The sequence below is a fragment of the Musa acuminata genome, chromosome BXJ2-1, assembly GCF_036884655.1.
Source record: "Musa acuminata AAA Group cultivar baxijiao chromosome BXJ2-1, Cavendish_Baxijiao_AAA, whole genome shotgun sequence".
Classification (NCBI taxonomy): Eukaryota; Viridiplantae; Streptophyta; class Magnoliopsida; order Zingiberales; family Musaceae; genus Musa; species Musa acuminata.
Window position 1 is genome coordinate 10,422,271 of NC_088338.1, and position 27,058 is coordinate 10,449,328.

At 37.2% G+C, this 27,058-nt stretch overlaps 4 protein-coding genes across 4 annotated transcripts; 3 read left to right on the forward strand and 1 right to left on the reverse strand.

Annotated features, from left to right (window-relative positions):
- Nucleotides 1-3,087: 3,087 nt before the first annotated feature.
- On the reverse strand, nucleotides 3,088-7,367 carry LOC103997403 (bidirectional sugar transporter SWEET2a). The gene is made up of 7 exons (XM_009418608.3): nucleotides 7,041-7,367; nucleotides 6,402-6,438; nucleotides 6,093-6,309; nucleotides 5,852-6,010; nucleotides 5,630-5,749; nucleotides 5,379-5,503; nucleotides 3,088-3,489 (listed from the first exon to the last, which is right to left on the reverse strand). Exons 1-6 carry the CDS (start codon nucleotides 7,120-7,122, stop codon nucleotides 5,396-5,398), a joined length of 723 nt encoding a protein of 240 aa, XP_009416883.2. The 5' UTR covers nucleotides 7,123-7,367; the 3' UTR covers nucleotides 3,088-3,489; nucleotides 5,379-5,395.
- A 3,612-nt stretch (nucleotides 7,368-10,979) lies between these two features.
- Nucleotides 10,980-14,340, forward strand: LOC103997394 (uncharacterized). Its single transcript, XM_009418596.3, has 5 exons — nucleotides 10,980-11,196; nucleotides 12,105-12,247; nucleotides 12,418-12,547; nucleotides 13,161-13,352; nucleotides 13,867-14,340. Exons 1-5 carry the CDS (start codon nucleotides 11,014-11,016, stop codon nucleotides 14,077-14,079), a joined length of 861 nt encoding a protein of 286 aa, XP_009416871.1. The 5' UTR covers nucleotides 10,980-11,013; the 3' UTR covers nucleotides 14,080-14,340.
- Nucleotides 14,341-14,801: 461 nt separating this feature from the next.
- LOC103997913 (uncharacterized) lies at nucleotides 14,802-16,441 on the forward strand. Its single transcript, XM_009419261.3, has one exon. The coding sequence runs from the start codon at nucleotides 15,974-15,976 to the stop codon at nucleotides 16,433-16,435; it is 462 nt and encodes a 153-aa protein (XP_009417536.1). The 5' UTR covers nucleotides 14,802-15,973; the 3' UTR covers nucleotides 16,436-16,441.
- A 469-nt stretch (nucleotides 16,442-16,910) lies between these two features.
- Nucleotides 16,911-21,202, forward strand: LOC103997384 (uncharacterized). Its single transcript, XM_009418584.3, has 3 exons — nucleotides 16,911-17,309; nucleotides 18,499-19,800; nucleotides 20,778-21,202. The coding sequence occupies exons 1-3, from the start codon at nucleotides 17,127-17,129 to the stop codon at nucleotides 21,003-21,005; spliced, it is 1,713 nt and encodes a 570-aa protein (XP_009416859.2). The 5' UTR covers nucleotides 16,911-17,126; the 3' UTR covers nucleotides 21,006-21,202.
- Nucleotides 21,203-27,058: the final 5,856 nt, after the last annotated feature.

Here is a 27,058-nt window from a genome sequence, read left to right on the forward strand (position 1 = left end):
GAAATTTTGCATATATATTGAGGGTTGGGCAACAAAAGTGTAGCTTCTGCAGTTGGATTTCTTAAAGTTGAATGAAAGATTAGAAAAACAAGAGTAGATAATATATACATCCAAATTATATATATATATATATATATATATATATATTATATTCAGATGATACTTAAATATTTAGCTATAAGACTGTAACTTGGAAGATCAAATGGATCAATGACCTTTAAAGGAAAAGATAGCAATCTGTCCTAATTGATACCTACCAAAATCTTATCTTTCTATGATTTTATTAACAGGATGTTTGCTGTCTAGCATCATGCTGCAATACATAACATTTCTATGCATCATTTGAAAGTATATAATATTGTTTCATAACTTGGTTCTACTTTTCATATAGCAGGAGATACTGAACCAAAGCAATAGTTGTTCATGCACAAACAACTATCAAGTACTTTGCATTTTTTCCTTAGAAAAAGAAAGAAAAAAAGAGACCTACATGAGCATAACAATAGTGTTTTCAGCTATCCACCATGTCCAACAAAAAAATTTGTTTATTTATTTATGTTACTTTTATGGTAAAAAGAAAAAGCAGAAAGTAACCTTAGGTTAGGACAGGTCATTTAGGATATGTTGATGGTGATTGTCCTTGAAAAATAGAAATGACCTAAAAGTGAAGGATATGTGATGCACAAAACCATATAAAATAACAGCAGTGAAGCCAAGGGGGGTCAGTGCTCTGTCCATTGAGGCATGGAGGGATGAAGTGAAGTGGACAGCACAACCTGAGGTCAGTATCCAATGGCAGCAACCATGGACTGTGACTGGTTAGTATTGGCTGAGGATCACACATCAACCTTTAAAATACCAGCACCAACATCTCTTTTTATGAACACAAACCTACATCCATTGTCACCACAACTGAAGAAAAGTAATGTAAGATGTTTTTTTGTTTCTGATAGGTAACATTCATGAGATTCAACTTCAGCTACACACAAGTGTATATACTTGGAGAGAAAAAGATTAGCCCTATAAATCCAACTAGAAATAACAACACATGTTTAAAGTACAGAATACAAATCCTTTGATTCAGCTAAATTTCTTCTGTTATAGTAGGCTTTGGCCTAATCTATTTTTGCGACAAAAACAAATTGCTACTCAAGCCTGGCAAATAAACTTCTATGCAGCAGTTTGTGAGTTGACAAGAATTCTGGTTATTTTGTTCTTCTAAATCTTTATCACTTACCAAGTAATCCTATACTGATACTGCATCTAATATGTCCCAAATTCATTGATCACACTTGTCTTTTGCAAGAAAATTACTTGAACAGACATTAGAATCTCAAGTGTGGTGTATATCGTCTAATCCTTTCTGACAACTAAGTAATACCTGATATGTGCTAAGTTCATTAATCACTAAAAAGAATACTTGAACATATATTAGTCTCTTAAATGCATAGTCCAATCCTTTCTTCTTTTTCTACGAAAAGTTTTAGCTATAATCATAAGTGCAAGCCAAAAAAGGAAATCCATTGAAGATACACAAAGATCCAAAGTCTTCAAATCCATTTAGCCTAGTTAACATAATATCTCTACTCACATCAAGAAAAGAACAACCTACAACTCATGGTAGAAAGGAATTTTAGAAAAGAGCAAGTTGCATAGTGCTTCATCAGCAGCTATAGAATCACCAACTTTTGCATAATAAAACAGAAGCTATTCAAGGCATGTTTCCGAAATCATTAGATCTAAGAAGCATATATTTCTAACAAATGTTCAGGACAGAAAGACCACTTTGAATCAAGCTAGAATGATGACTCATTTTTCACTGAGCTGATTAGCTATCAACAATGTAATTTGCTGCTCCTGTATGGCGCATGCTCCCCTTGACCTAATTCTTACCAACTTCTCCAATAGTTTAAGTTGACCTATGAGATGGTCCACCAAGTTGATTTGCTATCTAATCCCCTGCAACCTAGTTCTGATAGTGCCTTCCAAGCAATGCCTTTAGAAGTGCTGCCTCCAACCAAATGTGTAGAAAAGTTCAGTGCAAAGATGATCTAGTGAGTCAACAATAAAGCATCTTCTAAAGGTAATTCCTATCTCGTCTCATCCACACCCCAGACGAAACATGATTCATGATCTATTGATGACACAAAAGCGACTAAAAAGGGATCTGTCACCCAAATATGTCTACTTGTCAGACTTATTTAATATATTAATATAACATTTTACATGAATAAACATTATAAGTTAACGAATAACCAAATCAACCTAATTGTTGCTCCCTAAGTAAACGGACTCAGTCAAGAACCTGCTTGACATTTTTGTGTGTACATGTTGCCTGATGTTCAATAGGGCATTAGCCAAATTCTATACACTACATAGGATTTACTTTTTTTTATGCACACTGCTTTCTACATGATATGGCCAACTCTAAAGATTGCAAGCATTTCTCATTCAATGGTACTATTCACACTAGAGCAAAAGATAATTATCTTGTCTAGAAATTAGGGCTTTATCTTGTCCAAATTCTGGACAATAAACTTTCAAAATATATGATGCAACCAATAGTGAAAAATGAAGAACAAGAATTGGATAATATTGCAGAACAGATATGAATGAACTGGGTCTGCAATTATGGATCCAGATTCCATGTCTTTAGATGTAATAAATACTTATCTCTATTCTCTGTAATGCACCATATGCCAGTTATTAATGAACTTACTCTAATTATTATAATGGCATCATCCGATTATAAACTGGCACTTATAAATATGATATCTTATTGTTCATTGGCATGGGATATAAGTTTTGCACAAAGCAGACGTTGATGTCTAGTAACAGGTAAAGAAGACAAAATTAAGTGAAAGAGAGGTGGAAGAATACATGCAGATCCCACCTGGAAGGTTATCAAAATAATGTGCCTTACAAACCTTAATTTGCAAGATTGAAGAGAAATCCAACTACCGTGCACAGGTCCAAAAACAACTCCAAAATCAATCTGAGCTATTAAATTCTCAGACAACTGAAAGCAACCTAAACCGAAGCATAGAGAAAATCTGAACAGATACCAAATTTATAAATGATAATTAATTAACAAAGAACAAAATTGGGAGGAACATCTGCCTCTTTTTATTTTACTAAATACCAGCATTACATAACCGCTGTGCACTAGAATCTTACAATGGGATTCAAACCCTTGACCACTTATCTATGTAGATAATGCACTGACCACAAGGAGGTCTCCATGAAGAGACACTTCCACCTTATTAGAAGACCAGCCAAGCTGGTATAGTTAAAAGAATAATATTACATCAAGTACATTCCTTCTTTTTTAAAAAAAAATCCCCACCATACACACACAAAACTTCCAGACATCAAAACCCTTATGGAATACAACACAAAATAAACAACAATCACATTCAGACTTTGCACATGACGGCAGAACTTGTCCCTCGACAAAAGGCTTGATTTATCTTTTTCATCCAGAAGTAGCTGCAAATCAATAGCTTATTGTTCAATTTGAGAAAGCATTAAAATTTATGCTACTAGTGTTACATTGTTTATTTTGATTTGGTTCTTATTTTTGTTCAGCTTCGAGATATGTTCAATTTACATAAAAGATGTATGTATGGTTATCATCGTAAGTGTGCAATTTATACCACATTATGGCTTTATCCAAAGTGCTAAATAAGGCAGGTCAAATGCAATGGATCAATGTGATCAGGTTATTTCCTTGCCTCTGCAGTTTTGCTTCCAGACACTCATTCCAACAATAGTAAAATAAATTAAATGCCTTTAATTGACTCAAATATCAGGAGATTTTTAAATATTTTAGTATAATAATTAAATAACTCTAATTCCACAATCTTTCAGGACTTCATAAATATTGAGATGGCTGAAAAAATGTATTCTTTTCAATAACATGCAGTTTTCTTCTATGCTATATCAAATTTTATATGTTGGATTCTTCTTTATTCAGTTATTGTCTTTATTTTGTTACACATCAATCTCAGCACAACATAATTTTTGCGGTTCTTTATCTAGACATTGGAGGGATCAAATACAATTTCAATTATTTTGATATCTATATAGTGCTTGCAGATATCCAATTATGTAAACTTCTTGGCCTACTGATACTTGGCTTGCCCACATCTTTACATGCAACTTCTTCACAAGACTACATTGACAAATTAGCAATGTTGATTTTAAGATATGTATACTCGATTGTAGATCTAGATCAAGATGAGCAGGTCATGGGTCAGATTAAGATGGGTGCTTAGATGCCAAAGCAAGGGGGCTCAGTTTTTTGTTACCATGGTAGTAAATGTTATTCTGGTAGGCATCTCTATAGAATCTAACCTTTCTTTTGTCACCGAACACATTGTTCATCCAAAAGCTATTATGTGGTATGTAGACTGTGCAATAGGTTCACAATTTGAGGTCGACAAGGTGGATTTAGTGCGAGAAAATTGAACTTATTTGCCTCAGGGTTGTTGGTAGAATAGGTGCTGCTGTACTTGTTAAAAGTACGAGTTGTGCAACTAGTGAATACTGCGGGAGGAAGTAAGATATACTTAAGTGCCTCTTCTCAATGTAATCATGGTGCTCTGCATATTGAAACCAGCTTAGAAGCTTGCCTTAATTTAACTATATGCTCAAGACAGCCAACTATATTTTTTAAATCAATCAAAGACAAAAAAAGAATAGAGAAACAAGGAAATGAATAATAATAAGATTGCTTGATTGCGTCTTAAAACTCAGTGTAATGAAATCTCCTCAATCCTAGCTTGAAATCCTTTCCTTTTCTAATTATTATTAAAAAAAAGCAGTCTTTGGAACTATATAAAGAAGCCCAAAAAAGGCACCCTAGTTGGTATCGATGTCGAGAACTAGAGATAATCATGGGGAAAGATGTCAAACCCAACAGGCCTAAGATTTCCTTTGAAGAGTAATGGTAAAGACACCAATATCCACTATGACACCTTAACAATCCTAGAATAGAAAAATTACCAAAGATCTACAGATCTAGATACATATAATTAAACAAATCAATGAGTATATGAAACCATTAATGAGGTGTGACAAAAAGGAAACAACATAAGTTTGCATGTATATTGAAATTTATTTTAATAATCTGACTCGAGTGATTCAACATGATATGTCATAACTTGGACCTATGTATCCAGATCAATGTTATGTTGTAGCCATCTAGGTATGCATGATATGTGTTGTGCTAACTTACAAGCACATACTAAAAGTCTACGAGGCTTTAAAATATGAGAAAATGACAAAAATATGATATAATATATCTTTCTGTTTTTACACAATTCACACATAACAAAATTATGAAAGAACGTGTGGAAATAACGAACATATTTAACCTTGTCAAGGCAGAACATCAGTGTGAAGCCACCAATGGCAAGCGAGACTCTTCTACAGATTTACTGTAATAGGCATACAGCAACAGTTGTACTACCCCCAGAACTGTTCCAATCCCATTTGGGATCTGAGAAGCACATTCAACACGAATAATAATCAATTGCTGAAAATGATATCATTCTGTGAACCTGAAATTAAGACTTCTAGAGTACCAGAATCGAATCAGTACATCCAAAATTTTCAGTGTTCTTACATATATGAAGAAGTCGTGCAATAGCATCCCATACGCAAAGAAAGAGATGCTCATCAAGAAGGTTGCAAGGGATAGATAGAAGGGCATGAACTCCACACTCCTAGTCCTGATCACCAAATTCTGGCAAGTAAAAACATAGGCAACAATTTAAATCATAGAGCAGGAGAACAATTAAAAATATAGCAAATGAGATCTTCTGTGAATGACGAGAAAGAAACCTACGATGATAAATAATGGAGATGCAAACATGGAAATGAGTGAAGCAACACTTAAATACCCAACAAATATTTGTCGTGTCGGGTGGTCGCACAACTCAAGGCTCGCATATATGATCAGAGCAAAAACAGAGAAAACTCCTATCAGCAGTCCGGACATCCTCAACTGCATGAAAAACCAGAACAAAGCACATCAGTGAAATGAGTACGAACAACTGGTCAAGAGAACCCTAGGAAACTATGCATACCCTTTTTGCAGAATCTGCAAATCTGATGAAGAGACTGACATAGGCTAATTGAAAAGCAGCACCGATAGAATTGACGGTAGCCACCAAGATCACCCCATAAGACACCCAAGGAAGCCCATACCACATACAGATCAAGCAGTTCAAGAGAGAGTATATATAGGGCAAGCCTGAGAACTGCTCGGTGGACTTGTTTCGCACAATTCTTTTGAATGTTGGCCTGAAGAAATCAAGAATATTCTCATGCATGTGAGCTCACATATACAACTGTTCTCGGAGATGAAAACAGGAAAATTGTTGAAATATACTCACATTGGTGAGACAAACAATACGAAGGCAAAAACATTGCCTGCAAACAGAACAAAAATACCAGTAAATAACTATATACAGAAGTAAATTTGTTCTTCAATACAAGATAGGCAAAAATGTCTTAAATACCTCTACATGTACCATTTCCGTTTATTTATGAGGCAGTGTAAAGAAAAAAACAGGACTTTTAGAAACCTTCTAAGCACACAAGAATCGCATGCTCTTTAGCCTGCGAAAAGATCAAAATCCTCTCTGAAAGCTGCTGGCACCGACTAACTATGTGTATTCTTTTATGAAATCAACAACTCTAGCTTGTTAGCAGATAATTGTTAATCTCGTATACAATCCAAAAAAGGAAAGCTGCTAAGAGTTATTGGGGGCAGGGTGCAGGGTACAGGGTGAGGAAAAAGAGGTGCCAAGAAACATTCCAAGTATATACTCTTCGGAGTAATCTTTAGCCTGCTAAAAGACGAAACCCTTTCAGAAATCTAAACCCATAGTTCCTCTTTTCCCAATTAATTCTGCATAGTTTCATCATCAGAACAAACAATTCTACGCTTGTCCTCTTCAATCTCATCTGCTAAGATTCAGAAGCAGGTTCATTGATTCAAGAAGCATCACTACGAGCTACCAAAACCTCACCAGCAATTCCAGCCGCATAAGTGCAGAAGCCATAGAAGGAGGAAGTGGAAGACGATGCCGCTGCGAAGTCTGAAGAAATCATCAAGCCCTCCTTTTTCTCCCTCCTCTCCCTGTACAGCTGTATTGTTCTTATCACCAAACCAAGAACAGTATCCCTCTTCTCTCTTCTCCCTTCTCCCGTCGAGCACAAAAATACATAAATCTTGGAGTGTGTTTCCAAACACGACTAATTTGATCATATTTTAAGGGGAACGGCATGGATTCCAGAACAACTCCACCTGTCAATGTCCCCTACAGGTTGCTTGCCACCATAATATGCTCACGTTGGTGGAAAGAGAGAGAGAGAGAGGTGACGGTGCGGGCTGTGTCGGGTGCGTGATCTTTGGGTCCGCGACTCTTTCCACGTGGTCGGTTTGGTGCGTGTGGAGGATGTCGATGGACTTGTCTGTGTCGGTCAACCACGAGTATATCCAACGTCGATCCACTAACAGATCCGCTTCATCACAACCACAAATCCGCATGTTGTTTCCACATCATAATAGTCATCAACAACGGCGAATAATAGGATGATTGATGGATATACCAACGCATTAATATATATATATATATATATATATATATATATATATATATATATATATATATATATATATAATCATATCGAGAAGAACCCATCATAATTAAATACCTTAAAAAAAAAAGAATACTATTATAATCATAATAAGTGCTTAAAGTTTCAAGGGGCAGTAAATGATACTAAATAATCAAATTTTACAATAAATATAACTGCTAACCTTAAATTTAAAGGGATAAATATGAAAATTATTATTTTTAATTATTGCTCTTTTTTTATAATTAATGCTGATATTTTATTTTAAAAAAATTAAAATTACTTTTGACTTTCAGATCATCGTCTTCGTCTCTTTGATTGCTCATCTTTGTAGTTATCCTCGTTGTCGTTTTCATCTTAAATTTTTTTATGAGAATAAATAAAAAAAAAATACTAATAAAAAGATAAAAATTATATATGTGGGTTTTGGTTGGCACCGACGACGTGGCTGGTGACGTGTAACAGAAGAAGTTTGGAGAGGTTGACGATGAGTCATTGCCTGGCATGCTGACGTGGAAGACAATGATATGTGAAGGTGAGATGGAGGAATACAGCAACACGCAACAAATGCATTTGAATCATGTGATGGATTTAGATGGGAACGATGACGGAAATCGTGTACTCCAGTGGTTGGACGATTGACCAAGAAACCATGAAATCAATTTCCAAGTATACAATTTCACATGCATGCATGCTTGGAAAATAAGCATGGAAGATTTTGAAGATGAAAAAAAACAAAAAAAAAGTCATGTAAGAAGTTTTGTTTTTATAAATATTTTGTTTAATGGTTTTAATTTTATTCATGTGAATTGCATACAAATATCATTACCAAAAGTTTATAACATTATGATATTTATTTATGATGATAATATCATATGTTGTTTAAAAATAATAATATATTTTTTAAATTAAAAAATAAGTGATGAAGATGAGATTCGAGCATTATAAAAATATACTCTTATGGTTAAATCACCTATGAATTATAATAATTTTGTTAGAATCAAGTCGACATTAGGAGGGAGAGGATGAATTAGTATCTTCGATAGGTCAATTTGTCTCTCCGAAGCTAATCCTATATTATTCAAAACATAGATTAGGTCATAACATTATAAATTAATCATATCATCAAAATCCGAGATTCAATAAGTTTAACTAATTCCAACTCTTAATCAATAATTAAAATATTACTTAGGGATAGTTTGAAACTATTATGAATTATAGTAGTTTGACTAATATAATTCAACTCTGAACAAAAACTTTTGCAGAAAAGAGGGTGTGCCCTATTTGGCACCTATCACATGCACTCATCCTTATTGAATTGACTTCAACCATCAAAGATAAGAATAATCAAAGCATGTCATTGAGATGTACAAGCAAATCTAACTTTGTTATACTCCACAAGATTCAATTTCTCATATTATTCCCTTAGAGTAAATGCATGGTGAGTGGTCCACCCTATCTAACCAATGTGCATAATGAAACACATGCAACATTTTTGTTTCATGGATGTGACCCCCACACAAAGGGATGGGCATTGGAAAGAGATGTGTTCTATCCAAACATTATGTGGCCAATGATTTGTCCTTGGTTGGAAATCCTTGTGTCATTTATCTCCTAATGTTCTCAGCACATCGAGAGGCTTTTGAATTGATGCAGTGTAGATGTTTTATGAATTGGTGGAATGCAGGATACATTAATCAAAATGAATTAGAAAATTTAAATGCTGTATTTTAAAGGTAATATGGTATGCATTATTAACATGTAATAAAAGAAAGCATAGGACAACCCAAAACTTCCTCCAATTGGATTATATGACTTCTTCAAGCATTGAGAAAAATATTGGTGGATTAATTTTTTATTATTATTAGTTCTAGCTATGGTCTTTCGATTTAAAAGAGAAAAAAAAATTATTTTATACGTAAAATTTTCTTTCTACTTGAATACCCTAAAAAAATTTACATTCTTGTCTTCGAATATGTTATATGTTTTAGAAAATTCCATTCGAGAAGGATAGAATGGTTGGTTGATAAACTTAGAAGGCTCTCTAAATTGGGTCAATTCTAGGCTTTTAATCTTAGAATAAACAATTTGCACACTGATTAAAGCCCATTAAGAGGTCATTTAAAAATTTAAACTCAAGAAAACAACAACAATTGGAAGAACAATTCTATTGGTTACTTACATAAAATGTAAATCTAATTTTATGTATGTAAATGTTGTGCAGTTCTATGATCTTTCCACATGAAAACACTACTACTAACATTGTATATATTTATTAAAATATGTAAAATATGCTTAATTAATTCTTATCATCATAAGATAGAGAGGCTTTATGTGTGTTATTATTGATAAAAGTTGGATAACATTCAAAGCACATTATTGCCAGAATTTATGACTTTTTGGGTTTATATGTGCATGTATACATGTTAAAATTAAACTTAGAAGGATAAATAATAATTTCAGTGTTTGAATAATTGGTCCAAAAGAGATTATGATCCAAAAAGAATAGAATTCTGGTTTGTATTAACTCATTAAAAGCTCATTATGATATTAAAAATATCAAAATTATTTTTTTATATCATTTTTGAAGGTGATTAATTTAGATTTTCGAAATAATTACTATTTTAATATTTAGAATAAAAATATATCCATGCATATATATATAATATACTATCATCAATTAATATGTATATATTTGGAGTCTGTAATTGTGCAGAAAGGAGTATCAAAACCATTTTTGCCTGCAATGAATGAGTGCATACATTGAAGAAGTGAGCAACTCAGGAGAAGACATGCACAGATCTGCTGGTGAGCTGCTCTCTCAGTGGGTAAGACTTTTATTCTGATGCTTTGATGAATGAGGCCAACATGGATTGATCACCAAAATTAGTTGCAATGAGGACATCACATCACACTAAGAAAATGGTCTTATAGCTTAGAAAAGCATAAGGGGTCTGTCAGTGAAGGTGATTACTCTCAATCACTCTTTTGGTGATCACTCTCAATTGCTTCTGTTGCAATTGTTCAAAGCCTAATGTCTTGGATGAAGGGATTCTAATCTAACAAAGACTTCTAATTTGTAATTATTCTTCTCCTTTTCCAGACAGAAGTGAGATCAGCACTAATTGAAATATATGTATATATATATATATATATATATGTGTGTGTGTGTGTGTGTGTGTGTGTGTGTGGTGTGTGTGTGTGTGTGTAAAATGGATTATGGAGGAAAGGAGACATCTGATATACCGTCCGATATGCTTTGTGATGCGTGTGAGTTAGGAACCTATCATTGTCGAGCTACCCACTCCAACTAACCCCCGTGAAGACCTTCCACTATAAAGTGCGAAGCTTGGAGGAGCAAAAATGGCGTCGTCTTTGGTGCTGAGGTCGTTTACTTCGTCTTGCTCCGTCGCCTTCGGAACCCGTCGCTTCCTACCGCATCTCTTCGGGGCCGCTACTTGCAGATTCTTCGCTCGATCCATGGCCGCCGACTCCGCCACTGCTTCCGGCCCCTTCCGGAAGGTTCAGATCCAAAGAGACGACACCGTGAGTGCTCTCCTTCTTTCTCGTTACCTTTTTCTTTCCCTTTGCCGATTGCGTTCTCCGGAGCCCGCCATGGAGGGCGATCGAGGCGTGTAGAATGGGAAACGTCTAGGTCTTTTCCAAAATTGTTTTGTTCTTTTTTACGCAGGGTTTTCCGAGGTTATCGAATCTTGATAGGTTATTATTACTGTAATTTTGTCTAGATAGATTGCACGAACTTGGGGATCTAGTTGTTGTCTGATGCATTTAGTTTGGTATTACTCAGCACGGTATATGTTTGATGAAATTCCTGACCGCTTTGGAGAGGGTTAAGTATGCGGTTGATCGGTTGATGTTCCCTTCTCATCTGAAATATGATAATTATCCACGGTCAGATGAAATTTTGGAGTGAGAATTAGCTGAAAGACAATTAAAACCATAGAGTGCATGCTATATTATTTGCTTAATTATACTAAAGGGCGTACCCGGCTCCCACCAATGTGGTGTATGGGGAGGTCAATGTACTCAACCTTACCAAAGGCCATCTCCATGAATCGAACCTTGGTCTTCATTTGCTTAATTATACTACTGGAAAAAAAATTATATGATATTGAAAACAGATATCTTGAGGAATTGCATAGAAACTTGATTCTATCTTTTTTTAGCTTTATTGTGCTTGTAGTGGCTTCTCTATTTTATGTTAAAAACGGAGCTATTTTTATCAAAGTTAAATACCAGATTTGGATTCTGGTGTTATGATTAATGAAACCTACCCTCGCTTGAGAAACTCCTGAATCTAGCCAGACCTTGTCTGTAAACAGAATGCCTTACGTAGTTGACATACATGCTTCCTGAAAATAATTCACATTTGTGTAGAGTTTTTGTGGTTGGCTATAACATTGATAGTTTGGTTCTTGTTTCTTCATCTCCAGACATTTGATGCATATGTAGCTGGCAAAGATAATGCTCCAGGGATAGTAGTTCTGCAAGAGTGGTGGGGAGTTGATTTTGAGATCAAGAACCATGCTTTACACATTGCACAAATGAATCCAGGTTATAGAACTCTTATTCCAGAGTAAGAAATCTGATGCCCTTCCCTTTTCTGGTGATGGATTTTTCATTCCTTGGCCAGTCCTTCATGTTTCATAACCATAGTATGATCTTCAGTAGCTGAATTTCCATCTCTGTTGTATCTTAGTTCTGGGCATTGTTTCTGCTCTGACTTCTCTTGCTTCCATTTTTCAGTTTGTATCGTGGAAAGCTTGGTCTGGATGCTGCTGAGGCACAACACTTGATGGAAGGCTTGGACTGGCAGGGTGCTGTTAAGGACATACGTGCTTCAGTTAATTGGCTTAAATCAACTGGTTCATCAAAGGTGCTGATTGACAACTTGTGTTTAATGAATTGATGATGCTGACAACTGGTTAATGAAAGTTACAAATTAAATATCATTAGTGCATTTGGGACCTAGGAGTTTGTTTACTTCTTGCTTGCCACTCCACCTACCACAAGCATGGATCTTTACAAATAAAAGCTAGTCATGATATATCTTAATTATGATTGACATATTTGTAATTTTATGTTGACCTGTCTGCACTTAGGGTTGCATTCCTCGTCGAATGCACCATTAATTAAGGCTCTGAATACTTCTTTCACTCTTTCCAGAATTTTTCTGGCAACCATGCTATCTATCTGATAATGGTACGTTTCTGTCCATGAGGGAACACTCAAGTTTTGACGAATATCCTGTACCATTTGCTCTTCTTTTATCTCATATGTTAGGTTAGGTGGCTATGACTTTTACTGAATATCATATTTAAGTTATGAATTGTGCATGTTACATATGAATGGCCCTCTTCCTTGTTATTGAGTTTCAGGTAAAATGACATCTTAGTTTTTTCCCTTTTTATGTGAGAAAAGCATCAAGCATTCTGAATCGCACCTAAGCCTAAGCATTATATTTTATTAGCTAAGCTGTCTGTTCATAGGTTGGTGTGACTGGATATTGCATGGGAGGCGCCCTGTCTATTGCAAGTGGAGTTCTGGTTCCTGAAGCTGATGCTGTAGTAGCCTTTTATGGAAGTCCTCCACCTCAACTTGCTGATCCATCATTGGCCAAGGCACCTATTCAAGCTCATTTCGGGGAGCTGGATAACATTGTTGGATTCTCTGATATCAGTGTATGATTCTCTTTCACATGCCTTAATTTTCTTCTTATTGTCTCCTTTGTAAACTAATAAGAAAGTTTTTCGTATGACCATCAACGTTTTCCTTAGTCTTGTTATCTTGGAAGAATCTTATCACATGCATTTTTCTGATAATCATGGAATGTATGATCGATCATCTTTTGCATTTTTTTTCATCAATTCACTTTATTTTAATCATGAGACTATTTTTCTATTAGAGTTCTTAGAATATGATTAGAATTTTTTACTCATAGTATGTGATAAATACAGAGCGAAAGTTTAGGGATTTGAAGCATGTCATTCTTTCAGCTTCTGGTCACGCAATACTTTTGTCAAATATGCAGTCACAAAAAACCATATATACAAGAACTTTGTTTCATTGTCTAAAGCATCTAATGTTGACTGATTCCAGTTACTTTCCCAAGTATAACGTGGTTGTACTCTACCCATAGTGTTTCTAGTGCTCAAGAAACAAACCCACTTCCCTTTTTTTTTATTCTTTCACCAGGCAGCAAAAGCATTGGAAGAGAAGCTAAAATCCTCTGGAGTTCCGTATGAGGTGTATATTTATCCAGGCTGCGCTCATGCGTTCATGAACGCATCTCCAGATGGCATCAAAAGGAGGAAGGAAATGGGAATGGCTGACGGCGACCCTGCAGCTGTTGAATTGGCTTGGTCTCGCTTCAGTTCCTGGATGGGGCAGTACTTGCTGTCTCCGTAAGTCTCTCCTGCTATTCCATCATCTGATCTATCAGGGTGTTTAATTACGAGGGCTAGTTTTGTGGTACTTGGTGTGAGATCATAATACCCATACGGGAGACCTTTTTATGAAAGAGACCCCACATCCAGTATGTGGGGCTGTGTGAGACATATTTCTTGTGCAGTTTGACAGTCATGGATAATTCTTACAAACAAGTATGTGTTTGAGTTGTGAGTTGCTACTTCGTTATGATCTCAATATATCTTTGACTACCTTATCATAGATGTGACTCAGTAACTGTGTCACCAGTTTCTTGCTGCATCTTCCGAGGTATAGGTTGATAGGCATTTCACATGCTTTGTTCATCAAGCACTCCTTCCCAATAGATTGCTTGCATGAAACTTTTTTTTTTTATGATGGTAATGTACATTAACATTCTTATAGAACCATTTTGTTGGATTCAGGCTTCATCTTTCCTGGTATGATGCAAGCATGGATAAGGCTTTCCAGATTTCTTCCATAAGTCTTCTGATTTCTGCTCCACAATCCATAGACCTGTATATCTTCCTGCAAAACTTACACACACACACACACACACACACATTAATCAAACTTAAACTCTAAATCATATTCAATTTTAACTGTAGTAATCTGATTCAATGTTACTTTTACACTTGTAACAATGAGAACAAGGTGAGGCATCTTACCTGGACACGAGACATAGGAAAACGATGGAAGGAACCACATATGACATGGCTCTCTTTGCTCTCTCCATCTTCATGTCCTTTAGTTCCACTGGATGACTTGGAGATGCCCTTCTGCTGCTTTGTTCCATAAGCTAAAGTTAAAAGCTAGAAGGCCAACTGTCTATCCATTCTTCACAAAATTCTTACGGACAATGACCTACGAATTATGAAGTCCGGAGACAAAAATAAAGAGAGAGATGGACTCTGCTGTTCATCAACAGTCAGTACGGAGAGAATGATGGTTTCATTTAATCACGAGAAAAAAAGATATTCAATATCCATGCTTCACCAACCTTGGCTGTGTATACGTTTCTAGCTTCAGAACAATGACCTACAAATGCCATATAATCATCAACAGCCAGTTTCATGAATGCAAGAAGGTCCGGTATGTCCTATGCGGTTCATGGAAGAAAAGGAAAAGAGAGATCGAGGCAACATGATGCATCCACAGTCGGTCTCAAGAGAATGATATGATTGCATCAGCTACTGTGAAGCGGAAAATTTTCAAGCTTCATGCATGCTTCAAGAAAGTGCCGCTACCATGGGGAACATAGCGAAAACGAAGGAGGGTTTGACGAGTGTGATGAGTTATCATTTCATTCAGCATCAGCTTCTTCTCAAGGAAGTCGATCATGCTGTGCTGGAGCACCATGTAGTTGCTACCAAACTAATTCCTCGGACAAACAAGAGCTGACAGCATTAGAAGTTTCGAGTCCGCAAGATTGAGCGCAAATGGTTTGTGTGATTGGTGCTCCGCTGGTTCTCCGGACAAAGACCAAAGCGTGGCACAAGATGATCAAAGGAGTGATTCTTTCATGCACTCCATGGCTACCAAACAGAGAAAATGGTGAAGGTGAAGAGTCCTCCGATGATCCATTTGCAGCAAAAACCAGTGATAGAAGTGGGGTTTGGCTTCAATGAAGCATGACCTAGCTATTGGACCTTTTCTTTGTAGTGGCACTCTGTGTCTTGAAAGGACCGGTCCACTAACCAAGTGGAAGATAAGGAAGGCAAGAACAGGATTTCAGCTGTTTGGTGTGGCCACCATTCTCAGATCTTCTTCTTGTCCTTCATGTAAGTACAGCTAATCACCTTCAAATGACTATATATAAATACACCACCGAGAGCTTCAACTTACCACAACTCTTCATCTTCAAATAATTATATGTATGGAGAATCACTTGAAGTCTCAAATAGCAAAGATAGTGCTCCTCCTCCTCGTACTCCTCTTCATTCCTCTTGTGCCTGCATCCATAAGGCCTTGCTACCTCTTCTTTCTCCTCAACATCCTTATCCTTGCTCTGGGCGTCGAGGCCGGCTTCCTTCAAATGATTTCTGACCCTCACGACGAGAAGAACATAACGACGTCCATTGCTACTCCTCTGACCATAGCAGATATGCTTGATTGTGCCTTCCATGAAGGGACACTGCATCCGTTGAAGGACTCCGATGGAGAGGACGGAGACGAAGAAGAAGAAGAGGAGGAGGAGAAGTGGGAAGACATTGGAGAGCTCAGCACGCAGGAGCTGTTCACAAAGTGTGAGGCATTCATTGGCAACTTCTACAAGCAGCTGAGGACGCAAAGGGAGCAGTCGTGGAGGAAGAAGATTCATGACCTCAGAGCCTTCTGACGTTGAACTGCCACACCCTTCGTTGGCCGTGCAAGCTTTGGCTTTCACCTTGTAATATATATATATATGTTTGTGTGTGTTCTATGTACAATAGAGATAAATTGTGCATACGGTTGATGCATTCTTGATGTTTTATGTTGATCATATGTCACAAATGATAAGAGAAAAAGAAGCCTGAGTTGTTGGTTATACCTTATTGTCCATTTAATTTATTTCTCATTACGTAAATAAACCATTTATCTACCTTGATTGAGATGTAATGATAACAAGATAGGAGTTCGGATCTTTAGGATTCGTGCGTATGATTGATAGGATGAAGACCAACGATCGATCGGGACCGTCCATAGGATCGATCATGGACCATCCATCCACACGCGTGGAGAAATCGGACGTGTCCGCACGGGCCACTCAGGTGCTATTTAACGTCCACGAGTCTCTCGATGGTTCGCGATTCGAACGCACGCACGTGCACACGTAAGCGCGCCGCTTGGCTTGCCTTCTCCTGCAAGGAGTCGGACTTCGGTGGTTCGCCGATTTAATCCCACCTTTGCGGTCTCATAGCAGCTGCAGCAACTCCTCCTCCTCATCATCCAAATCTGCGTCGATTTCTTCGCGTTCCGTCGATCCGATTCTTTATTGGGAGGGAAAGGGCGAATCGCACAGGGGAGTGGCTTGATTCGATCCGATCGACATGGATTTCGAGCTTCGGGTGGCGAGGGAGAAGTTGGAGAGGGAGCAGAGGGCGCGCAAGGAGCGGGCCAAGGCCAAGCTCGAGCGGGAGAGGCGAGCCAAAGCCGAGGCTGCCCGCCAACGCGACGCCATCGAGGCCACCCAGCGCTCCAAGCGCCTCGATGCCGCGCGCGCACAAATCGAGGTCTCATATCTCTCCTTCTGTTTCTTTTACTGTTGGATTCTTTTGGTTGTGTTGGGTCTATAATCTGTGAATTAGGCAAAAAGTTTTCCTTCTTTTCATGTAATGTCCGTAGCATTTGCTCAATGTAAGTTAGGTATGATTGTCTCCCGGAGAAGAATCTGTTTTCCATTTTGGGAGCAAATCTTGTGTATTTAGTGATTTCATGGGGAAAATTTGTCTTGGGGTCTGCTTTTGAAAAAGTTGGTCTTTTAGGGGTAGATTGGCTGAGTTGTCCTTCTTCCTGAGCGAACAAGGGATGATATGGTGACCCAATTAATCGAAAGTGCAGTTTTTTTGTAAAAGAAATAAGTGATGCTAATCTTTATGGATAATAATGTCGTTAATCTGGTTTGTTCGTTGATCATCGATTCAGTCGATAAATGTCTCTAGGGTTTCTGAACATGTTTGGTCATAATCTTGGCAATAAAAAAAATTTCCTTTAATTTGTTCAATTTGCAGAGTCTTATCATAATAAGGTTATTTGTTCACTTTTAAGATGCTCTAAAATTCAAAGGGCCATGCATAGACTTTTGGGCCTTGAGATTTGGCCCCAGGTAAATCTAGCTTTGGTTATTTGGATTGGACAATCTTTATGCTTTTGTATCAGATGATACTGTTCAAAATTCTGGGTCATCAACTGCTTAGGATGAAGAGTTTCTATTTTTGTGTGTGTTTTGATAGTGATGGGTGGTGTAAGGCCATATTCACTTGAAGCTTCATACAATGTTTATAACTAATTTTTGTTCCCTTGACATGGTCGTTTGCCATCTTCAACAGTAAAATGCTTATCATTGAAAAATTATTCATCTACTTTCAATCTGTGACTCTATTGCTTGGCATCATTATTACTCTTTAGAGATGTTTGTTTACCTGATTAACAATATTGCTTCCCAAGGTCACCATGTGGTGGCTTGCATTGATGCCTGCCTGTTGTATCAGTCTTTTTGTGCACATAGAACTCATCAAGTTTATTAATAAATTTTGAGGAGTAATATAGGAACTATGCTGAGAATGCCTAAATTCATCTGCTTTCTATCAAAGAATGCTAAACTGCACCTTTTTCTTGTTTCGACATATTTGCTTTTTGGTTGATCCTTGGGAACTTCTTTTGTTGATTTTTCTTAAGATGAAAACCTAATTTATCTTGCAGGCAGAGCAACGAATGGAGGAAAGCATGCTTCTTGGAAAAGGGGTCATATTTTGTCGAACTCTTGAAGCTATACCTTTTAATGGGTTCGGAGACAAGATCAAACTGCCGCCTTCTTGTTTCCAGGAATTGTCTGATCAAGGGGCCCTCGATAAAGGCCCCATGTATTTCAGGCTGTCAGTGATTGATGAATTGGTGCCATCAGTTTCAGATGCTACTGACGAAGTGGAACATCCAGCAACTCATTCAGGAGTTTTGGAATTTACAGCTAGAGAGGGTTCAGTAGAATTACCTTCACATGTATGGAGCAATTTACTCTCTGGTGTCAGTCTCGATGTTCCTCTTGTTGAGGTGCACTATGTTAGCTTGCCCAAAGGTACATATGCAAAATTACAACCAGAGGGGATGGGCTTCTCTGACATTCCTAACCACAAGGCTGTCCTTGAGACAACTCTCCGCAGACATGCAACTCTTTCTCAAGGTGACATCATCACTGTCAGTTATGGAGAATTGAACTACAAGTTGAGGGTTCTTGAGACAAAACCTGCTTCAAGTGTTTCTGTCCTAGAAACAGATATCGAAGTTGATATAGAAGGACATGATTCTGCTCAGGAGAGTAGTAGGAATCAGCCTGTACTTGCACCACTTGTTATTGGAAAGGTTGAAGAAGGAATTGTTGAAGAAGGAACATTCAACTATTACAAGTTTTCTGTTGAGGCGGCCATGATTGATGAGGTTGCATCTGGTCATATGAATATTGAAGTAAAGATTGAGGCAGATGCAGGTGATGCTGATACCAATGTTTATCTATCTAGACATCCATTGATATTCCCAACTCAACATCGTCACGAATGGTCATCTCATGAGATGGGTTCAAAGGTTTTGACAGTCAGACCGAAGGATCCAAACCTGGTTGCTGGTACATATAGCATTGGTGTCTTTGGTTTCAAAGGTGTGACAAAGTATCGTATCTCTGTGGCTTTCAAAGACAATGTCAAGCAACAGATTGGGGGACATGCTACTGCTTCGTCACCAATTGATATGGAATCTGTGGAATGCCAAAACTGTAAACATTTTATATCCAGCTGGACCATTTTACTCCATGAGGCATATTGCTTTCGGCACAATGTTCTTTGCCAACACAATGGCTGTGGAGTTGTCCTTAGGAAGGAGGAAGCAGCGAGTCATGTGCATTGCAACAAATGTGGACAAGCTTTCCAACAGGGGCAGATTGAGAAGCACATGAAGGTGTTTCATGAACCAGTTCATTGCCCATGTGGAGTGATACTAGAGAAGGAACAAATGGTGGGTGAATTATTTGGTGACTCTTTTCGGATTGCTGTTAACCTCTGTATAAGATTTTGCCAAACTATTTCTACAGCTACTTCAATAGTATTTCTGCATCTTAGTCAGCATAATTTCCTTTCAGGACATATCTTCGTTTATTCACATTTTCTTCTCTTTTAACTAGTAAATGATTTACCTTTTATGATATCATTCTTTAATGATATAGACATTCCTTTAGTGAGTATTCATGATATTAAAGTTTGGTGAAGGCTCAAGATGCACAGTCATGCTACCCTTGCATCTTTTCGGGTTTTCTTTTATTGTGTTTGTGGGGAAACTGTAAGGTTCCAATTTGAAATATAAAAGCACCCTGAAATTCTATTGTTTTCCTTTTCTGTGAACTCAATCTATGACCAATAGATTTCTGAATCATGCAATTTTAATTTCTTCTCTAACACAGTAGTTGTAGTTATATTGTTTTCCTAGTAGTTGTAGTTTTATTGTTTGCCTAATGTATCACACGTTAATGGATATATGGAATGTCGTCAAGTGTAAACATATCTGATTTGTTGATCTCTTCATTGCATCTCTTTTTATCATGCTTCAATAACTGATATGGAACTAAATCTATAATTGTTTTGTTCCTTGCACCAAGTTTTCCCTCCTCTAACTTGATTGCTTCTTTCTTGTTACCTCCGCAATGTACATTCTTTCATGATTTATACTTAAAAAAAGGATCTAGAATTTTGGCAGTTGTTGATTGGCTGCCTTGGTTCTTCAATCCCACTTTTGGTATTGGTACTTGTGTATGAGGCCAGCGGCACGAATGCTTCTCTTTTCCCCTATATCAATGAAAGCAAGAAGACTGAATGATTTGATATTGTGCAATGTTTTCTAGTCTTGGATCTTTAAGTTCAGTTCTTAGATGCATAATCTGCACCAGGATCTTAAGGTGCATATTGCTCAGAAGAGTGCTAATAGGTTCTTTTTTCCAGATCGAACACCAATCGTCGACCTGCCCACTTCGTTTGATTATGTGCCGGTTCTGTGGGGATATGGTGCAAGCTGGCAGTACACCAGCAGATGCTCGGGATCGTCTCAGAGGACTTGTTGAACATGAGAGTATTTGTGGGTCCAGAACCGCACCATGTGATTCGTGCGGCCGTGCTATCATGCTGAAGGAAATGGACATCCATGTGATTGCTGTGCATCAGAAGAGCTAACTGCTCATTGAATTCTCCTTTTTCTGCTCGATTCACCTTGGACACTCTCAAGGAATTGCCTCTTGAAAAAATATTCTGGGTGCCTGTGATGCTTCTTTTAAGCTGTGTATTGATGCATTATTAAAACAAGTTTTTTGAATTTATATGTTGATGTATTTGTGTCCAACAGGCTTGAATTATATTCTCTCTGCCTGATATGTGCTGCAAAATACATGGTATCCCTGATTTGTTGCAGTAATCACTAATAAAAACCTGATCAGGTATAAAGGATGCATGCTGTTAGTGCAAATGAGATGTCCAGTTGTTGTTATGTAAGAGTTCATGAACTATGAATTCCAAACATGTTGGCTGAAGGTGCAGATCATTTATTTGCAGAGAAGCAAAGTTTCAGCTCAATTATTTCAGCGGCACTTTCAGCAAAGTAGTCTCCTACAAAGATTTAATTCAAGCTCTTGCTCCAATGTTTAGGCAGCATAGAACTCTCAGGACATACATTGGTTGCCATTTCTCATGAGGGTTGCAAAACCTTGATGGATCAAAATATTTTATCCATCAATTTGGGAGTGTATATTTAAAATTGTTTATCAACTCAAAATGCTTAGTCACTAATTATTCATGTTCTCATATTATAAATTTTTTTTGTTCTTTGTGATACATTGATTCTCCACAAAAGCTATACTGTGCATTGTATTCTCATTTCAACTTCATGTTTTGTTTGGCCCTAAACTGCTCATGTTATTTTTCTACTATTCAACAACTAACAACATATTCAAGGCAAGTAGAATAAGGGAGTGCTGCAAGATCTCTCCTTTTGTATGCAACACATGGAAGCTTACTCTAAATGAACTGCATGAAATTGAGTAACCAAATGGCATGTTGTTCGATGCCAAGTGTTTTGAGTTCCACCACATGAAGAAAGAAGGCTGTCGAGATTTGGTGTCCAGCTTCTATAAATACTTCTGACCACCTACAGCCAAAATTGTGCGTCCCCATCGGTGTGATCGTTCACGGCTAATTACATATTAGCTGTCATTAATTAGTATTTCGATATTTATATTTTAAAAATTTATATTTCGGTTAATATTTCTAAACTTACGAAAGTGAAACATCTAAGTCAATTCATTCTAACGACGTCATTTTTACTAACGAAAATATGAAAATAAAAAATTAAAAAATAATTTTAATATTTCAGTTGATTGATGATGATGACATCGGTGGTAATGGATGATGACATTGTTGAGGGACATAGTAATTATTGTGGATGAGAAGAATGACGATGAGAGGTGAGGACCACTCAACAACTATATCAACGTCGATGCAGATGTAGAGCGACTCTCACCTTTTTCGTCGTTTTCTTCGTTCACAATAATCATCCACGATCTTGTTGTCTGTTATCACCGATACCATCTGCTATCAACCATGGTAAATATTAAAATTATTATTTTTATCTTTTATTTTCGTATTTGTATTAAAAAAATCAACTTAATGGATCTATATATTTTACTTTCATAATTTTGTAAAATATAAAGATCGAAATGCTAAAAATAATCGGGACTAACCATTGGAACCGAAAAAAGTAAAAGAAAACTTTAAAGATGCTTTGAAAAGTGTAATTTACCCCAACAGTTCAACATCAGATTAAAACGAAGAAGTATTAATATTTGACCACTTGTGCAGGTTCAGCTTGGGAAAGGACTTTGATATCCTTATGTTATCTTTTTCAGCTTGTATTTTTGCCAGAAGTACTGAACAACAAATTCTGTAGATAGGATCAAATGGCACCATTTTCTTCTCCTCCATGGAATATGGATTGTGTAGATAACCATCCCAAATCCTTGTGAATCCTGCCACCACATTTGTCTAAGAGTTGATTGTTTCACTCATCATCTCAGTTGCAGGATAAAAAACATGATGAGAGAGAGAGAGAGAGATGAACTGAACAAGAGTTGCATTAGTTCCTTCCTGAAATCCTTTGACATGTTAATGGTAATTGCACTCCCAAAAATCTCAGGATTTTTTGATCCTACCAGAACGAGATCCTCCTACTCTATGGACTTGTGATCTCTATATATATACACACACGCACACATTGAGGGATTCACCAAAACTCCACCACCATCTTCTTGGCAGGGGAAAGTGAAGAACAGTCAAGAAAAGGGAGAAGGTTAGTCATGCCAGCAAAGGAGCATGACAACGCAGCGCCTTATGATGTACATCCTCGCCTTCTGCTCCCTCACCATCCTGCTGAGCCCTCCTCCTCCTCCTCCTCTCTGAGATGCTCTTCCTTGGCTGCTCATCTTCATGCTGGCCATGACTCCGATGAGAAGCTAATGCAAGACTTGAACTGCCTACTGCAATGCTCAAAGATTGCTGTTGAATTGGTTTGCTGTGCAGCGATGAAGGCTTGAGGCTTTCTTTATAGCAGGGGGAAGGTGAGAAGTGAGCTGGTCCAACATCCCAAGCCATTGTCGAGGAGCCACCATGAAGCATGTGCACTCCTCCCCCCACTACACGCTGCTTGATGAGCTCCCAGGGGACAGAGCTCTGAGTTCTTGTGTAGTTTAATCTGTCTCTGAACTCTTTGACCATGAGAGAGTTGCTCAATGATTCCATGAACGGCCAACAAGCTGAATCATGGCCATTTGGGAAAGAGAGGAGCCACAAATCTTTGTAGGAACAGGTGGCCAAGGATGGCTTGATTGATTTATGTTGGAGGAATTCTTTTGTTTGGATAATCTGATCTTGTTGGGTCGGAACCAGACACAATACATCTCAACAGTAACACCAAGCATCTGTCTGATCTTGATAAGCATATGAGGAACCACTGCAATAATACGATGAACACAATCACTCCTGCTGTTAATTCACCCACCTGGTACCTCATCTGCAATATTGATTTGAGAGTATCTCTTTATCTATTGATACTGGAAACTGGAAAGAGAGAAAGAAAGAAATAGTGACCTAAGAACTCAATAAATAATGAGATGATCTTACTGATGATGTGCATGCTTTTTCTTTAATTGCATTTCACTCAGTTTCTCTTGCTTAGATTATATTGCAAGTTAAGAACATGCATATAGCTCCAAACTATTGACAACTTGCACCACCAGATGACTGCTCATGTTGAGATCTGAGCAACGCTAAGAATATGTTAATAGTTCCTTGAAGAAATCCCATCAGCTGTTTTGATTGATAAGCTAAAGCAAGCAAACTCCAGAGCCAGTGGTCACTGTTAAGAACTGCCATTGAGATTCCATTTAGAACAAGCTTTTGTTTACTAACTCCCAGAAAGGAGAGAGCTCACAACCCCCAGCAACAACAGCTGGAGAACACTTAGCACTTGGATCAAACAACTTGATCAGTACTATTACAAATATCAACTTGATAACCTTCTCCGACCGTGTAAGGACAATGTTAATCATTCTAAATTCATCATGTGAAACATGGTATTTGAGTTCTCCCTTATCCAGAGGCTGTTTAGGGACCTTGTTAAGGTCTTTCGAGAACACTAGTATGGTTTTTGTCTGCGCATCCATGGTTACTAAACTAGCAGTGCCTCCTTCTTGGATTAAAGAACACAACTTTCTTTGAGGGATGTGTGAACCAATTCGTCAATCGAATTGCCTCTTCGACATGTTGTCGCGAAAAAGTTAGCAACCTAGTTTAGAGTGCTAACTTTTACCTTGGTTCCTCTAATATGATATCAGGTCTGTCTATCCCCACATTGCACTGTCGGAACCAAGTCAGAAAAGATTGCACATTGAGTCTAATTAAATGCATAGAGATTGAAACTACTTTCGTTAATAGTGATGTTCATTGTTATAGCAGAAATAAGCTACTTGTCATGAACATGATACAATTTGTCATAGACTTGAGACATGGTGAGCTGAATCATCAACTTGCTGGTTCATTGATACTCTCAAAAGTATTTATAACAAGTACTTGTCTGACATGAGACAATTATGGAAATATGATAGCAGTTTGCGGCATGAAGCATCAGAGAGGGCTACATGAAGCAGAGTCTGCAGACACTGGGAACAAAGAATTCTTATTCTATCAGGCTACCCAGAGATGACACAAGACACAAAGTACCACTTCATTGCATCTTTAGGGAGATGCATAAAATTTCTTGCTGCTACTGGCACTCAAAGTATATGGCAAACTAAATTGTTCTTGATAATGTGGATTTCTTAATCAATGCCAGATTAGGAGAGAATTCATCAACTTGTTGATACTTTCGAATGTTTAGTTTAACATGAAGAGATAAGCCATTATTCTCTGCTTCAATTTAGCCACTTCGATAATTGTTGTATTTAACAGTTGCGCTTTATTCTACTTCAACTCTAGTGATACCGAGGCCTACTGTGTATGTTGCTTATAGCAATTTGACTTCTTTCAGAGCATGCTTTTGGTCTGCAATTTTCAGGAGCAATCTCATTGATGTGTCATCAGAATTTGGCCTTAGTTTCTCTGAACCCACAATAGTTTTCTGGAAATTATAGCAAATTTTGTCTTGGCCACAACAAAAAACATAACACCTTATAAGCAGGTAGAAGGTACATATTGAAGGCTTAGGTATGCTCTTGCATGATTGCAATCTTGATTTCTTGATACTTGATGGGTTCGAAAGCATTCTTTTACATACAACAAATCAAAACAAGCTCCCATGTAAAAAAATCATTACCACCATCTTTTGCCATAGATCACTTTTCTTAGGACATTTTTTTCTTTTTTTCCTTTGCTTAGCACATTGATAGACAATTATTCTATAAGTAGGCTAAAGTGATCCTTGGAAATTTCACTAGGAAACTTTGCAATGGTTAGTGGGTCCACATGATTCATCAATCATTGACAAAGTGTACAAACTACAACGATGAGCAGAGCTCATTGACGATCAATCTTCTTCAACGGATTAGACAACTTTCTTCTGAACAAATCAAAGATAACATGTAACAAAAGCATTAGGTGATCACGAATTGATTGTTACAAACTTATGTAGTACAAACAGTGAAAAGTGGATTCCTATGTTTCATATCAGAAATTGTATAAACATATCTACTACAATAATTGGGCCAAAACCTACTAAAGTATCTCCTGCATGTAAATAAGATTCTTGAATTCAAATTCCATGTGCACATTCATGTATGTCGTATCAAGTACATACTAATGATTGATGGAATTATTAACAGCATTCTTGAAAAAAATGCATGAAGATCTGTACATACAGCAACAAGTATAATGTTGTTATTCTTCAAGTTCAGAGCAGAAACTATTTTATACTGAGAAGTGAGAACAGCTGGCAAACTTCAATTCCAATTATTCCTGTTCAGCTGCAGCAACAAGATTCCACCAAATTGCTCTTTCTTGTACATTTCAAAACAGATTTGAGCTCTCAGAGAAGTGGATCTTAAATGCAGTCAAACCCCACAGTTCTTCCACTTGCTTTATATCAATTTTGTTGCAGAAAAGTATGCTTTTTTCCTTTGGAGTAAACAATTTAGGCAGTAGGGAGCTCTAATTAAACCTTCATGGAAAATGTCAGGGTTTGCCTACAAGAAATAAGTATGTCATGGAAGAGTTGTCTGCTTGATGTCCCTCACTGTTAATTTAACAAGGTTTTGCTTCATTATTTGTCATATATATAATACTCCAGAGTTGGAACTTTAGCATCTTTGCTTTTGTCAAGTTGTCATTCTGGCCCTGGGTTGGCCAAACTCCAAGTTTTGCTATAGAAATAAGAAAGTGAAAGAAAAAGGAGGAAACTCCTAGTATGATTTTAAGTTCAAGAGCATCAAGATATTTCAGAATAAGTGTTTTTCATGAAAGAAAATGTTGAGTGCTGTGTGCTAGTGGATAGCTACAGATTTCATAGGTTTTGAGGGATGCAATAGCAGCTTCACAAATGATTAGTAGTAAATTTTGAGAGAGTTAAAGGGATTTGATTATGTTTTTAGCTATCTGACCTGTTGTGTTAACTCTAAAAATTATGATTGTCTGTTTTTTTTATTTGGAATATATGATATTTTCATTATTTGAACCAAGTGAAGTCACAA

Coding starts and splice junctions, on each gene's coding strand:
- LOC103997403 (XM_009418608.3), bottom strand. CDS start 7,122: ATGATTTCTTCAGACTTCGCAGCGGCATCGTCTTCCACTTCCTCCTTC. Junction 6,011..6,092: donor TTGCAGATTCTGCAAAAAGG/GTATGCATAGTT, acceptor TTTTTCATGCAG/TTGAGGATGTCCGGACTGCT. Junction 5,504..5,629: donor TGCACGACTTCTTCATATAT/GTAAGAACACTG, acceptor TGTGCTTCTCAG/ATCCCAAATGGGATTGGAAC.
- LOC103997394 (XM_009418596.3), top strand. CDS start 11,014: ATGGCGTCGTCTTTGGTGCTGAGGTCGTTTACTTCGTCTTGCTCCGTC. Junction 12,548..13,160: donor AATCAACTGGTTCATCAAAG/GTGCTGATTGAC, acceptor GTCTGTTCATAG/GTTGGTGTGACTGGATATTG. Junction 13,353..13,866: donor TTGGATTCTCTGATATCAGT/GTATGATTCTCT, acceptor TTCTTTCACCAG/GCAGCAAAAGCATTGGAAGA.
- LOC103997913 (XM_009419261.3), top strand. CDS start 15,974: ATGGAGAATCACTTGAAGTCTCAAATAGCAAAGATAGTGCTCCTCCTC.
- LOC103997384 (XM_009418584.3), top strand. CDS start 17,127: ATGGATTTCGAGCTTCGGGTGGCGAGGGAGAAGTTGGAGAGGGAGCAG. Junction 17,310..18,498: donor CCGCGCGCGCACAAATCGAG/GTCTCATATCTC, acceptor TTTATCTTGCAG/GCAGAGCAACGAATGGAGGA. Junction 19,801..20,777: donor TACTAGAGAAGGAACAAATG/GTGGGTGAATTA, acceptor TCTTTTTTCCAG/ATCGAACACCAATCGTCGAC.